Source organism: Podarcis tiliguerta, assembly GCF_965153285.1.
Source record: "Podarcis tiliguerta genome assembly, chromosome: 4".
Taxonomy (NCBI): domain Eukaryota; kingdom Metazoa; phylum Chordata; class Lepidosauria; order Squamata; family Lacertidae; genus Podarcis; species Podarcis tiliguerta.
The window spans coordinates 50,734,639-50,749,911 of record NC_139537.1 but is presented as its reverse complement, the minus strand read 5'-3'; the positions used below and the strand labels follow the sequence as shown (position 1 = coordinate 50,749,911).

The 15,273-nt window shown below is 41.3% G+C and overlaps 1 protein-coding gene across 7 annotated transcripts in view; it reads right to left on the bottom strand.

Moving 5' to 3' along the window:
• ITSN1 (intersectin 1) overlaps positions 1-15,273 on the bottom strand; it is an 84,756-nt gene that overhangs the window by 9,963 nt on the left and 59,520 nt on the right. For 6 of the 7 annotated variants that reach the window (XM_083438674.1, XM_083438669.1, XM_083438672.1 and 3 more), the window contains 5 exons: positions 6,476-6,597; positions 5,748-5,854; positions 4,307-4,490; positions 2,434-2,532; positions 1,102-1,269 (listed from right to left, as the gene is read on the bottom strand). In XM_083438674.1, coding sequence (XP_083294800.1) covers positions 1,102-1,269; positions 2,434-2,532; positions 4,307-4,490; positions 5,748-5,854; positions 6,476-6,597 — 680 coding nt within the window. Of the gene's footprint in view, positions 1-263; positions 1,270-2,433; positions 2,533-4,306; positions 4,491-5,747; positions 5,855-6,475; positions 6,598-15,273 lie in introns of all 7 variants that reach the window. The other variant, XR_014510658.1, reaches the window with a different exon arrangement.

Sequence of the window (15,273 nt, the reverse complement as noted above, 5' to 3'; positions counted from 1 at the left end):
ACCTGACGTGAAGGCTGGCGGCGGGGAGAAGAGCGCTTCTCCCCGCTGCCTGCCCGCAAGCTCCGGGGACAGCTGGGAGGCGCGGCGCGTCTCCCCGCTGTCCCCGGACCTGTTCTGCATGCAGGCGGTGGGGAGAAGAGCGCTTCTCCCCGCTCCTGGCCCCACAAGCGCCTGAGGGGGAAATAAAATTTTTTTTCTTTATTTCCCCCCCAAAAAACATGGTGCGTCCTATGGGCCGGAGCGTCCTATGGGGCGAAAAATACGGTAATTAATGGCTGCATTAGCAGATCAAACTAAACCATAGTTTAGTGTGATGTCCACAAGTAGGAATGAGAGGCCGTGATCATTGGGCTCATGTTCTCCCCATCTCCTTTCCACACACATGTGCAGTGAAAAAGGGGGAATATGAGATGGCAGTGGCTTGTTCTGTCTTGCGCATTGTACCTTAACCTGATGTGCAAACATGGTAGGTGCGTTATTAACGATTGGTGTCAAAGATTTAAAATGAATTCACCTAGTTTAGCTGACCATTTCCCTCCACTGCGCTGAATTGTAATCTGTACACTCTTTGGGGGGCAGGGAGTTGTCTTGCTTTTATACCACAAAATGCTAAAACCACAAGGCACGTTGACGGGCCTTAGTAAGTTAGTAAAAAACAAATGCACAACAATTTCAAGTGGTTATTTGTCTGGAATGCCTACTTTATACATTCCAGAAATTTCTCAATTACCCTAGAGTGATATGGCCAGCAATTCCACTTTGCATCCTTCGTATACAGAACTTGCTTAACTTTTCTGAATCAAAGCTAGATTTTGCAACATACTTTATTTGGGAGAGGAGAGGGAAATTATGAAGTGAATAAAAGCTGTGGTCTTCATTTCATTGCAGAAACGTTAAGTGACAGATGGCTGATGTTAACGGGTTCAAGAGATAAGTGGAAAGAGAAAATTGGCAGGGAAAAATGCCAAATGAAGAGCAGGATGAATTTGTGAAGACTTACCAGCATCTCTTTAGCTAGAGAAGTTTATCAGCATTGTTTCCTAAGCCATCTTTCCTGGAAGATTAGTAACTACAGTCTGATTCTACGTATTTCAGCTTTACCTCTGATAGTCCTTCACACTGAACGTGAGCCTGGATCCATTCAAGCCTGTCGGAGTTCTCCTTCTCACGCACCCCTTCATTCACCTGAGAACAAAGTTCTTCCGCTTTCTCCAAAGCCTGTTTCAAGTGGCTGTGATCAGGGTGATTTTCAGGAGTATTTTCTAATATCTGCAGGCAAATAAACTGGATCAAGTTCTTATAAAACTGCATATCTATTCCTTCTTAAGCACCTGAAAAATTAAATATATCTTTACAGATATAAAGAACATTAAGCACCCAAAGTAAATGTTATTAAATAAATCCTGCCCTAAATCAATGGAAAGAAAAACATCACTGCCTCTTGATTGCCAAAACGCTATAAAGATTACTTCCCTTCAAATCAATCCCTTTTTTATCTTCCCTGTGTTAATCTAATAAAAATGGAACATTTCATTCTCTTACACAATCCTTTATTTAAAGAAAAATGGGCCTGATCAGTCCCCACTGGAGTTTTTGCCCTGTAGGTCAGGGTCTATCCTTCTGATTAAACTGCATGCTGGAGGTGAAGAAAGATGAGGAAGAGAACAGTCCTCTTACCCCAGGCTGTAAACAATTCACATAACTAAAGAAAACAACTTGCACTAAGAAGGGGAAGGATTTCTCTTTTGCACCAAGTGTGGCAAAACGCTGCAGCTAGACTGCTGATGGGAAAAGACTATTGCCAGCAAATAACTTCCATGCTCAAAAGCTTGCACCAGCTGCCTAGACATTACAGGGCCAGGTTCAAGGTACCTGTATTAATTTATAAGGCCTTTAACAACTTGGGTTCAAGATATCCCAAGAGCCACCTAATTGGTTATATCCCTGTCCAATCCCTGAGGTCTTCAGGGGAGTCATTCTTAATCTACTAACTCACAGTCAGTAGGCCCAGCAAGCAGTTGGCCTGCTGGGCCATTCTGGGCAGACCACCAAGTCCTGAGCCCGATTTCATGTATGGAAAAGTTCAAGCCATGACCAAAAAAAAAAAGAGAAGAGGAATCAGGAGCTCACTCTAAGCATGTTCCTGGATCTTCCTTTGCATCAAAAATTCAGCATTTTGCTGCCTTTTTCTGTTGTCCTATAGAAGATACCAGAAGTAGTGCAAGGCACTCAGTTGAAAAAATACTAACTTTTAATGTGCTCCCTATTGTTCCTTTGCATCCCCGGTTTGAATTCGGACATACTGCACATCCTCATGAGTTAATAGACTATAGAAATACAGATCCCATGCAAGAAAAACTTAAACTCTGACTCTGGCTTCTTAACTATAGCAGTTTTGGCAACATATTTCCACACGTTAGCAAAAGGACTTACATTTTTAATTATCAGAGGATATCGCGTTACTCGTTGCATAGGCTTTAGCAGAAAACTTGACAATGGCATTCCTTTACAGCGAGGCTCCATAGCTAACCTCTGAAATATTGAGAGCAAAAAATGTTGGCAGCTAGTTTATGAAGATCAGACACAAGTATTTATAAAAATGCCCAAAGCGCACTGTGGTCTCCATTTATTCTCTACAAATGTGGCTTCCTTGGAGTGGTGAGGACATACCAGGAAGCAATTTCAGTGGTTGCTCACCAGTTGTGAAGTGTTCTTCGTTCAGAACGTTGACAAAGGCTAGGTCTGTTCTCCAGGCCATAAATGGTTTTTTGTGGTTGGAAATAAGCAGGCGGTTCTTTTATTGGCACATTTAAGTCAACATTTTTTATCCAAATAGACTTTTTATTATGTGATCTCAAACATTGTTTCCCTTAGGTGGCAGAGACAGAATAGTTTAAAAATGATGCCTGGGTCACAATTACTAGTTGTTTGTTGTAGTCTAAGATTCTGTAAAACAGTTAAGCGTATGCCTCAAGGAAACAACTGTTCAAGTGTTTTCAGGTCTGTGTTGGTATACGACATGTTATTCCATTTATGTTATGTGTTGTATTGGAAGGAATCACACTGTCTATAATGTGTAGAGCAGTGAAAATCCAGCATTTAACACCTTCCTGTATCTAATTATCGGTCAACACACATGCTTCAGCAAGGCCAAAAGAGAAGGCGGGGAGGGGGAAAGCCAACTAGGTTTTAAAAACAGAACTCTCAAAATAACGCCATCATTCCACAAGTACAATGGGCAAGGCAAGACCTCCCCCCCCCCAACCTCATGCTCCTTTCCCAGAATGGAAAGAAGGGGATACAAAGCCGAAGAGCATTTACAACCAATTCACATAAGCAAGGGTAAAAAAAGACAGAGTTTCCATTTCCAATTCTTGCGTACAATCCTTTCCTGAATGGGCACAATACCCACAAACTGAAGGGTTCTCTGTACTACCCTGGTGCATGTGCATAGGCACACTACAACTTCCGCATCAGGTCATTAGGGGGAACAGAAAGCTAATATCCTGTGACCACAAGTAGGGGAGTGCTAGGCAGAATATGAGTTCTGTCATACAGTTCTGTCATTACTTCTAAAAGTCTAACATCCACACTGGGGTGGGGGAAGAACCAAGGCTCTGTTATGTCCTTCAGCACATAGGCACTGTGCCCTGGGAGAGCATATAATATTATATAATAGATATATTTTCTTCGCTCGCTTGCCGTGAACCTCTATTGTCTATTCATAGCAAGAGTACAGAATTTTTTCACAACATTGGCAATACAAACAGCTTTTTATTGGGATCCTCCTTCCAGAAGGATTTGGTTGGCCACTTTTGGAAACAGGATTTTGGGAACAGATGGGTCCTTGGCCTGAGCAAGCAGAACTCTTCATGCCTCTTTTGTGCACTCAAGGGGATATATATATATATATATATATATATATATGCAGTCTGCCATCGCAAACTGTTTTTGAAACTCTGCTGATTTTCAACCTGCCACACTGTACAGAGGACTTCAGTTTGAAAAGATGTCAAAAGGCTTGTTGACAGATCTCTAAACCGTGACCCAGGTATAGAGGAACATGACGGAATCAGGATCCTGGTTGGCAACCCTAGGTGGCAGTGTATTGACTATCTCCACTGCCACTTTCAGCTAATCTCCAGTCAATTGGTCACTAGTATAGGACGAATGCAGAGAAATCAGTTAAAATGTGTGAAGCTGCTTTTGGTTACATTTCCTATATGGCTCTTTTAAAATAAAATAAACCCAAAAAGTAGATGCACAAGTTTCTTTGAATAAATCACCAACATGGATATTTTCTTACTTTAACGAAGTCCTTGAACTCGGGGACTTCGTCTGTCTTCTGTTGGATGAGGGCTGCTCCGTTCAGCTGGCAGCTACAGAATCGAATGTAAGGCTGCATGTGCGGAAGCTGTGCTGTCAGGATATCGCCAATCATTTTGACAGGCATCCTCTCTCCTGACATTTTCTTACGAACACGCAGCGCTCTGAACGCAAAAGAGAAAACGGGGAGAGATGTTGATACATGTTCAGTTTAATATAGTTGTACTATGTTGTTATGTTATGTTATGTTATGTTATGTTATGTTATGTTATGTGACGCGGGTGGCGCTGTGGGTTAAACCACAGAGCCTAGGACTTGCCAATCAGAAGGTCGGCGGTTTGAATCCCCGTGACCGGGTGAGCTCCCGTTGCTCGGTCCCTGCTCCTGCCAACCTAGCAGTTCAAAAGCACGTCAAAGTGCAAGTAGATAAATAGGTACCGCTCCGGCGGGAAGGTAAACGGTGTTTCCATGCACTGCTCTGGTTCGCCAGAAGTGGCTTAGTCATGCTGGCTACATGACCCGGAGGCTGTACGTCGGTTACCTCGGCCAATAAAGCGAGATGAGCACTGCAACCCCAGAGTCGGTCACGACTGGACCTAATGGTCAGGGGTCCCTTTACCTTTACTATGTTTCCATATAAAAGCAGCAGAGATCTATTATGGTAATGCTGTCTTATTGTAAATTGCTTTGAGGTTTTTTGTTAGTATAAAGCGATATTGAAGTCAGATCAATCAAACCATAACAGGTTAGCCATCATTTATGGATTAATATAGAGCAGGGGTAGGAAGCTTTTTTGGCCTAGCAGGTTAACTCTGGCAGGTGGGTGCAACAGCACACTTGTCAAGCTCCTGACACCAGATGATTGACATGTGGCTTGTCCCATCTACCTGTCCCTCGTGTAGTGTGCTTCCTAAGCACCTAAAAGCCAGCTGGTTATAGAGGACTATGTGAGTAGTGATCTCCCATTCCTTGTTTGGAAATGGCCTGTTAAAGATTCCCATCACTTATGAACCCAAGAGCTGTACAAAAAGAAGAGACTGCTTAAAAAAGGAGAAAATAAATTGCATAAATTCATAAGTTGCTAGAGTGTAATGTGTCTCACTAGAAACATGCCCATTAAAAACTTGACTGACTTCAAAATTATATCTGGTGGGAAATTTTGTAAATGCACATTGTTTCTTTACTGCACCATCATATTTTGCAACTACGTTCCACCTATGTAAAAATTTATACCCCCCCCCCTTTGCACAAACCGTATTCAGCCATCATCATGAAATGAAAAACCAGACTTAAGAAAAATGCATTATTTCAATCCCTACAATATTTTTTTTCTTTCCAAGTGCTGCTGAAAAATGAGGACAATGAAGGAGAAAGCATCCAAATATGTAATTGGCAATAAAATGTTTTCAAAAGCAACTTACTTCAATAGTTTGATATTGCACATAATCAGCTCTTTCCAATTTACAAAAATCATAGCAACCTCTTTTTCTGTCAACAGCTCGGAGTCCATCAGTGGCTTCTGGAAGATCTGCAGATTCAAATGAACAATTTAGAACACACAATAAGCCTATTCACTGTGATTCATCTGCAGCCACTGCTTTGAATTAAAGCTCTGCAGATCTCACTTCCTGCCTCATTCTGATCATTTGATGGAGTGAAATACAGTCAAAGATAAGCACTTTTAATTCCTTTGGTTTCAGCGGAAGATACTTAACTCTCCCATTCAAAGCAATCAGAGCTCAAATAGCCTTAACTGCAGTGGGATCATATCCACACCTATTAGAATAGTTGGTGGTGGGGGACTATATGTTGGCTTCTCCTATAGGAAACTGCAATAAACTGTTAGATTTTAGCCTGTATTTTTTTAGTCCCTTCCAAAAACACTGCCTTCAGAAAAACAGTGAACAAAAAATGCCTTTTATTTTCCTATTAGTTTGCAGTCTCCTTCAGGGAAGCTATTGATCATAGGATAACTGGGACACACAGTTTTGATTTCCAAAGTTCTCAAGTTGCACAATTCCCATTCAATCCTGCAAAGGTCTCCAGAGCTCCGGGTTTCAAAAATTTCATGTTTGACCCCTTTTACGATGAGGCCAGGGTGAGAAAACACATCAGGAGAAGTTGTTAAAATGTGTACAATCAGCCTCACCTCTGTTACCAACTGCAAGTCATTCACATAGTTCTCTTCTGTTACTATGAGTTCATGGATGTAGCCCTGCCGTTTCCTTTCGGTAGGTGTCAACATGTCTAGGAGGTGCAGATCAGCACACCCTGGAAAACACAAGGAAAGGAACAGCATTCACTCTTTGGAACACTAACCCAATTCCTCATGAAAGGCAAGTTACGGTGCTGAGTTATCTGTGCTGCAAATAGCACAGAATGGAATGTGTGGGATGTCTGGCTTGTTTGAAAAGAGTGTTAAAACTGCACCTAAGGCATAATTTTCTTGGAGATGGTAAACCTGTGTTTGAATTCAACCACTTCAGAGTGCAGGCTGAGGCTTAACATGTGCCTGAAGTGACAACGACTTACAGAGTCAGCCAGAACTAGGTCTATTGTGCTGACCTATTTAAAGATGATAAACTAAGCTTTCAGACAAAGCAAAAGGTAAATTATAAGGCATTGGTTGGAACCACCTCCATTGCATTGTGTTACTGAGACAGAACTCTCTGTTTATACACCTAGGAAGGAATATTTTCTGAAGAGATTGTACACTGGATTCAGTTTTCAGTTGATAGCACTTTGGAAAGCATCTTTGAACTGGCGATATTGATTGTTTAATACTTTCATTAAATTTTGGACTGAATTTTTACACAGGTGCCCCGTTTTGCTTATCTAAATTCAGTTTTATAATTTACACTGAGATTTTATCATTCTTTATCTTACGCTACCTAGAATGCTTAACTGAAGCCCAATCTAGAAAACTGATAAAAAAATTTTTAAAAAAAGCTTACATTAAGACTTCAGGGTGATCTCTTCTTTCTGATGTGACAAGCAACTCATTTCCACCAGGATCTGAGTGTCATGCTTTTAGATGCCAAAGTTGAGAGCGTACTCTGGTATACAGACTTTAACAACTAGACAAATGGCCAACACCATTTGGGGAGAGGCAGTAACTCAGTGGTAGAGCACACTTTTTACATGCTGAAGGTCCCAAGTTGAATCTCTGGCATCCCTAGCTAATTCTGGGAAAGGGCCTGTTTGACGCCCTGGAGAGTCACTGTAGATAAAAATCAGCTAGATGATCCAGTGATCGGACTCAATAGAAGGCAGCTTCATATGTTCCCAAGATCCAAATCTGAAGCTTGACAAACCCACAAATGCAGATCTTTCATGGAGAGGTGCCCTATAGCTAGGGAAAAATTATATTGAGCAATTGTTCACCTTGGAGCTCCATATGCAAGATGAAGAGGCGTAATGTATTATTAAAATCTGTACTCATAGCAATAAGAGGCAAGTCTCAAGCTGATTGCTGAATAAGGAGGTTTGTTCTTGTAGCATAAAAATCATGATAAAACGTATTTTGATTCAAAATATTCCTCAGAGGCATTCCGATTCAATGCTCTTCTTTTTTAAATTAAGATTTCTTTAGGTAGCCTTTCTTTGATAGCCAGCTCTAACAATATGCAGGTAGCTGACTTTAGCCAAAAATATTTTTTAGAAGTAGCTCATCCAAGTTGTTTCTTCCACAGAACAGAAGTCACAATCTCACGTCAGTTTGCAGCCCCCATAACACACTGTTAATTTTAGGCAGTTTAAGTAGGGTATTTTTTGCTCAAGTTGGTTGCCAGGGTATCAGTGAAATTAGCTCTACAAGGTCAGGGTAGGAAGCCTGTGGTCCTCCAGACACTGAACGACATCTCTCATCCTCATCCCTGGCTGCTGGCCATGCCAGCTTGGGCTGATTGCAGATGGAGCCAAATAACAAATACGGGGGCACTATTCTCTCTGAAGAAACACAGTATCAGATTCATCCTGGAGGAAGACTTTAGCTGAAATGTATCATATTATTACTATTTCAGTTCTTCATCAATAAACCCATTCTGTTCAGTGGGATTTGGATTGCATCTTTTTACATGCCGTCCCCTTTCTGATGCTGCCTCCTGCCTTTTGATTTGACAGTAAGGAAGAAGAAGAAGAAGAAGAGGAGGAGTTTGGATTTGATATCCCGCTTTATCACTACCCGAAGGAGTCTCAAAGCGGCTAACATTCTCCTTTCCCTTCCTCCCCCACAACAAACACTCTGTGAGGTGAGTGGGGCTGAGAGACTTCAAAGAAGTGGGACTGACCCAAGGTCACCCAGCAGCTGCATGTGGAGGAACAGAGACGCGAACCCGGTTCCCCAGATTACGAGTCCACCACACAACGGCAGCCCAATGACTGAAGAGTACTGCCATTAAGTAACTAAAAGTACTTACATCAGGTAATACACCAATACTAATTCCATAGTATTGACCTAATCATATACTATACTAATTCTTAATATCACTTTTTAGAAGTTTTCATCATTTTTTAAAGCAGTGTTTTCTTTTAAAAATAATAACGACAACCTATAGTATTTCAGCATAATGAGGGACAAGTTAGCAGTAGGGGGCTTTTCAAGACAGTTCAGAGATACTTAACTCATACTTAATAGTCATGGCAATCATGTGGACAGGAGCAGATTTTAGTAATACAGTCATAACTTGGATCCTGAACACCTTGTGAGTCAAACGTTTTGGCTCCTGAATGCCGCAAACCCGGAAGTGAGTGTTCCGGTTCGCAAATGTTCTTTGGAACCCGAATGTCTGACGCAACTTCCGCGGCTTCCGATTGGCTGCAGGTTTCCGAACATTTTGGTTTCCGAACATTTTGGAAATCGAACAGACTTCCGGAACAGATTCTGTTCCAAGTTCCAAGGTACCATTGTATGGACCTCTGATTTGGTGCCCTAAATACATAATAATTGTGGCCACTCTATCACACGTCTGACCACAGCCTAGCTTTGAGTAGGTCCCTGTATAAAAATATTATTATTTTGTGTCCCCTCACTCAGCATACTGTGATGATGTGGAGGGTAAACTGCAGCAGATGTATTTCTGTCTCCAGCTGACATGCTATCCCACCAGCCTGCACCACTGCTGGAAGTTGGTGGGAACTGCTAGGCTGACATTTTAGGGGCAAAGACAGATCTGGTTCTCACACAGCAGGAACTAGGCTCCCTGATGTCCCACAGAAGCAGTTGCTGCTCTACCGTGAATGCCTGGGTTGGGCTTTGATTTTAAGCATTCCCAGCCTTTGCAACAGTAGGCACCCTATTTTTCGCTCCATAAGACGCACCTAGTTTTAAGAGGAGGAAAGGGGGAAAGCTCCGTTTTGGGGGGATCAGCTCACAGGTGTGCAGCTTATTTTGCAAAGGGGAAAAGCCCCCTTTTTTGAGGATCAGCTCAAAGTTGTTGAGCTTACATTGCAAAGGGACAAAATCCTGTTTTTATGGGGTTCAACTCACAGTTCTGCATCTTCTTTAGGAAAGGAAAGGGAGCCGTTTCTAGTTTCCAGACAGATAATCTAATCAGCCAGTCACATGTCGCTGGGGAAACAAACAGGCTCCGTCTTCAACAATGGAGGCCTGGGCAAGGGGGCGGAGCCAGAAAGGGAGCCAGCGATTGGCCACACATTCGCTCCATAAGATGCACAGACATTTCCCCTTATTTTTTAGGAGGAAAAAAGTGCATCTTATGGAGCGAAAAATACGTCAATAGGAAATTATTATTATGTATTCTGTGCCATCAGCGGACATGACTCCTTAACGAGTTTCGTAGGTAAGATAGCTATATTCTTGTTCCCAATGAATCTACAGCCTAAAATAGTAAGGAACGGAATAACGTTGGCAGAAGCTATTACATTTACTTGAAGGTTGGTTGCAATTCAGAATAAGCACGAACGCAATTAGCAGCACAGGGACAGACAATGCTGTGCTCCACTAATTGACTCCCTGCTGTGATGAAGAATCCATGTCGCGTGTCATAGGATTGTAGAATTGGAAAGGACCTCAAGGGTCATCTACTCCAACCCCTTGCAATGCAGGAGTCTTTTGCCCAGTGTGGGGCTCAAACCCATGACCCTGATATTAAGAATCTCACGTTCTACTGACAGCTGTTCCAGTGTCAGCTTGGCTTCTGGTACAGTGGTGCCTCGCAAGACGAAAAGAATCCGTTCCGCGAGTGTCTTGCGGTTTTTTCGTCTTGCGAAGCAAGCCCATTAGTGGATTAGCGCTATTAGCGCTATTAGCAGTTTAAGGGCTATTAACGGCTATTAAAGGCTTAAGGGATTAGCGTATTAGCTGCTAAAAGGCTATTAGCAGCTTAGCGCTTTAGAAAAAGGGGTTGGGGAGCGAAAAAACCCCTCAAAAATCGCAAGACATTTTCGTCTTGCGAAGCAAGCCCATAGAGAAATTCGTCCTGCGAAGCACCTCTGAAAACGGAAAACCCATTCGTCTTGCGGGTTTTCCGTCTTGCGGGGCACCACTGTATATGAATGCCCTGTATAGTGGAGGAGGGTGCATCTCACTAGAAGACCAATATGAACATGAGACAGGCAAATAGATAGATGGATATTTCCTTGTTTAGCTTTCAGTTGCCAGTCAACAACATGGAAGTATCAAATACAGTTAAGATATTTTATCAAATAAAATGTCAGTGAAATGCTTGTCTTACTTAGAGGAAGTGTCATCTAAGTTATAGCCACTTCTTAATCAAATTGAAGATAAAACACAACAGCTCTTACAGTAAGAATCTTAGAGATGTGAGGAAAATAATTTAAGAAGCAAAACTCAGTTCCAACAGCAGCAGGTTTCTCTACTTTATTGTGAAAATAAGTAACACATTTCAAAAATGAAACATTGTGTCATTTGCAAATGAAAAATCACGAATTACTCGGCCACCTCCTTTTTCTCTATTTAGGAATGCATCTCTTTCCAGAACAATAACTATCTCCAAGGGAGGTTAATGATATATATCAGGGGTGATTAATGTTCTTTAGGCCAAGGGCTGCACTGACCCATGACCAACCCTCCAAGAGCTGCATAATATTATTATTATAATAATGATGATAATGATAATAATAATTTTTAATACCCCGCCCATCTGGCTGGGTTTCCCCAGCCACTCTGGGCGGCTTAAAACAAAAGATTAAAAATACATTAAAACATCAGTCATTAAAAACTTCCCTAAGCAGGGCTGCATGGTAAGATGGGTGTGGCGGAGGCAGAAAAGAGTGGAAAGTTCATATATTTCATTTTCTTTCCATGCAAAGTCAGTCTAATCCCTTCCCAAACACATTCAATTTGTATTTTCTTTTAATTTTTAAATTCAATTATATTTTTCCAAATAAAATAAAGGTTAATAAGATAACGTATTGTGTCTTCCATCCAAAGTCAGTCTGTTCCCTTCTATCAGTACTTCCTTTTCCTTTTTTTAGTGAACAGTCTGCTAATAAGTCTGCTAAGTAGCACTATTAATAACACAGAAGCAGCAACAGGAAATAATCAATTAGTTTAGAAGCCCCAGCTGACTTAAAAGTGGAGAAAATAACCCAAGGACAATCAGGGAAGCCCAATGAAAGTAATTAACCATAGAAAAAGTGTATATAGGAGCAGGGGAGAGAGAAAATCACCAACAAATAAATAAAAATTAAGACACATAATTGTTGGAGATCCCTGTGGACCACCCAAAACCTCTTGACTGTATACAGCCCACAGGTCATTGGTTAGCTACCCTTGATGTATATGATTATGTCAGAATTTTAATATGGCATTTTGTAATGAATGACAAGTTCTGTATGAAGACTGTTTTAATAGTATTTCAAATATGCAAAATACCTTACAATCTTTGTGGCACCTTAGAGCTCAATACACTTGACCAGCATAATTACGGTACCATTTCAATGGAAGGTCATATTCTTAGAATGCTGCTGGATGCTACAATATTCTCTTTTTCTGGCTGTCTTGCACTAACTTATCCAATTAATTTAGTAAACTTGGTGATTTGCTAGAGAAGAGACAAGGGATGGGATTCTAGAAATGGGAGAGACTCAACTTATGAAACTTCAAAGACCTGGAGTGGTTTCTTATGAACATTAGAGTGAAGCTAGAATTTGAGGGGGCCAGCTCTACCTGCCTTTGGTTTTAATGGAGTTATTACCCAATGACAGTGGTGGGATGAAACCAATTGATCAATTGGTGTCAGCTCACAGATGTAAAGTATGCAAGTTACTATAACTCGGGACCTTGTAAATTGATTGCTCTTCCATTCTGGTCAACATGATAGAATAGTTAAGCAACAAATTACTGCACATAAATTCGGATTCTTCTTAAAAATGTCATAGAACCACTGTCAGCCCTTTTATTTTGTGGCCTCAATTGTTCACAGAAACATTCTCTCTCACCATCAGGGGGTGTGTGCAGTGGCAGCACACATCTGATACTCAAAAGCACATTGCCTCTGAACAGATTGGGTTCCAAAGAACTAGCCTTACAAATAGCTTTTGATCATTTGCCCTGCATTTACTTTCTTTCTTGCTCCTGTTGACACAGAAAGCTGCAATTCCCTAATCTTGGCCCAGAAAACCAGTTCTCGTTTTCATTTTCACTGCTCTGGAGATGCAGCCAAGTGATTAAACAAACCCAGGTCCAAAACAATAGGTCTTCTGCAATACAAATCAAGCGCCTCTTGCAGCTTTCAATTCACACACACACTGAAGAGGAGTTCAAAGTCATGATCTGAAGAAATTAGTTTTTTATATTGAAAGTAAGGAATGCATGGGCCATTCATATTCAGGTTAAATGGGCAGCGAAGATATTTATGTATGGGGGGGGGAAACGAATGTTCAGTGTTCGTAATACTCTAGAGTAGAGCCACTGAAATCACACTATGTTCCTATCCCAAGGCACACTTTCTGACTTTCCTCTTCTCAACACATGCACTTCATGAGTAACTAGTTTATCCATTCAGTTCAGTTTGTTTTGATCACTGGCTTTAACAAAACATGCAACAGAACAAAAACAATAAAACAAACCAATAATCGGGCAGTAAAGAAAGGAGCACATACAAAAGGGCCCCATTGGTGTTAAAACTGCCCAATGTCAAGTGACACACAGTAGCAAACATGCTTCATATATCAGTGTAATCTAAGGTGGCTTTTACTTCAGCCATCTGTGCAACAGTAGCCACTGTACAATAAATATTATTTGTTTTGGTATTAGTGAATAATTAATTTCTGGTGGTTGGACCAAAGTTTATGAACTTACAGGAGCAAATGTAGAAGTCTTCCATTGAAATAATTCCTGAAAAGGAATTATCATGAAATTTTGGTTTTGTAGAGCCAGGTCCTTTAACAAGTCCATATAAACTGATGAGACATTGTCTCTATTTTCAACATAACAGAAGACGCTTCTATAAAATAACATTTCAGTTCTATGGCTGTCAATATATCATAAGCACTTTGGTGACTTATGGCTAAACATGATCATTTTAGCCTTATAATAATTTGTGGCCTGAAGACTTCTGGCTCAGGGCAGTGGGCAAGTGGTGTTAAGCCTATGTGAGGATGGGAGAGCAGCACTAAATACTCATAATAAAACCGAAAACTTTGCTTTGTTTAAATGATAGGGGCTTCTCACATGTTATTTTAAAAATTAAACAAAAAAATTGGGGCAAGGATACAATCTTGTTTCACTACCTAGATAGTTGGACCACTTTTTAATCAGCAAGCCTATGGAAGACAGCACTTATTCTCCATTTGTTGTTGTTGTTTAGTCATTTAGTCGTGTCCGACCCTTCGTGACCCCATGGACCAGAGCATTCCAGGCACTCCTGTCTTCCACTGCCTCCCGCAGTCTTTGTCCATGGGGCTTTCTTGGCAGGGATACTGGAGTGGCTTGCCGGTTCCTGCTCCAGGTGGATCACGTTTGGTCAAAACTCTCCACTATGACCTGTCCATCCTGGGTGGCCCTGCACGGCATAGCTCATAGCTTCTCTGACTTATTCAAGCCCCTTCGCCACGGCAAGGCAGTGATCCATGAAGGGATCACTCCATACTGTATCTTAATTGCTGTCAATAATCTGCAGTCAATATTGCTTTCAGGAAGTTTTTATTTTGATTTCCCAATCACCTTTATCAAAGGCTGCCTTGAAGTCCACGAAGGCAGCATGCCCCGACTGACATCTGCATTAATGTATACATGAAGTACAAATCCTAGCACAAGAGGTGTAAGAATAACCAGCTCTAAAGCCTGCATTTCCATCTGGAAAAACCCTCCCTCAGATTCAGCCCATATCTGAAGTTTTAACAGCAAAATGTTGGGATGGTGCTTTGCCAGAATTTTGAGATGAACAGGCCTATAGTTTCAGGCTGTATTTGTTCCTCTGTTTTATTTATTTATTAAAAGTATATACTGCCCTTCATCAGAGGATCACAGGACAGCTTACAGTATAAAAACATCAAAATACGTAACAATAGAATGAATAAAGCAATAACCACCACCCTGCAGAGCTTAAAAGGCTAAATGATTACTTAGTCAAAGGCCTGAGAGAAGAGGAATGTTTTTGCCTGGCACCTAAAGATATGAATGAAGGTGCCAGGCAAGCTTCCCTTCGGAGAGCATTCTCCATACAGGGGGCCACCACAGAGAAGGCCCATTCTTATGTTGCCACGCTCCAGATCTCTCGTGTTTGTATCGGAACAATATAAATTATAGGCTGGAGGCACAAGTCCAACAGAACAATTTCCCTTGGATGAATTCTTGCTGATCCATACTGAATTTAAATATTTCACTGGATTTACCAACTTCGACAAAATATTTGTGTGCTTGCTTCTGTACTTCAACTGCCTGACTGTCTTGTAAGGCTCCCAGTACACAGATTACAGGTTAGACCAATTTATTTAGCACCATAGCTTGATGACATCTTA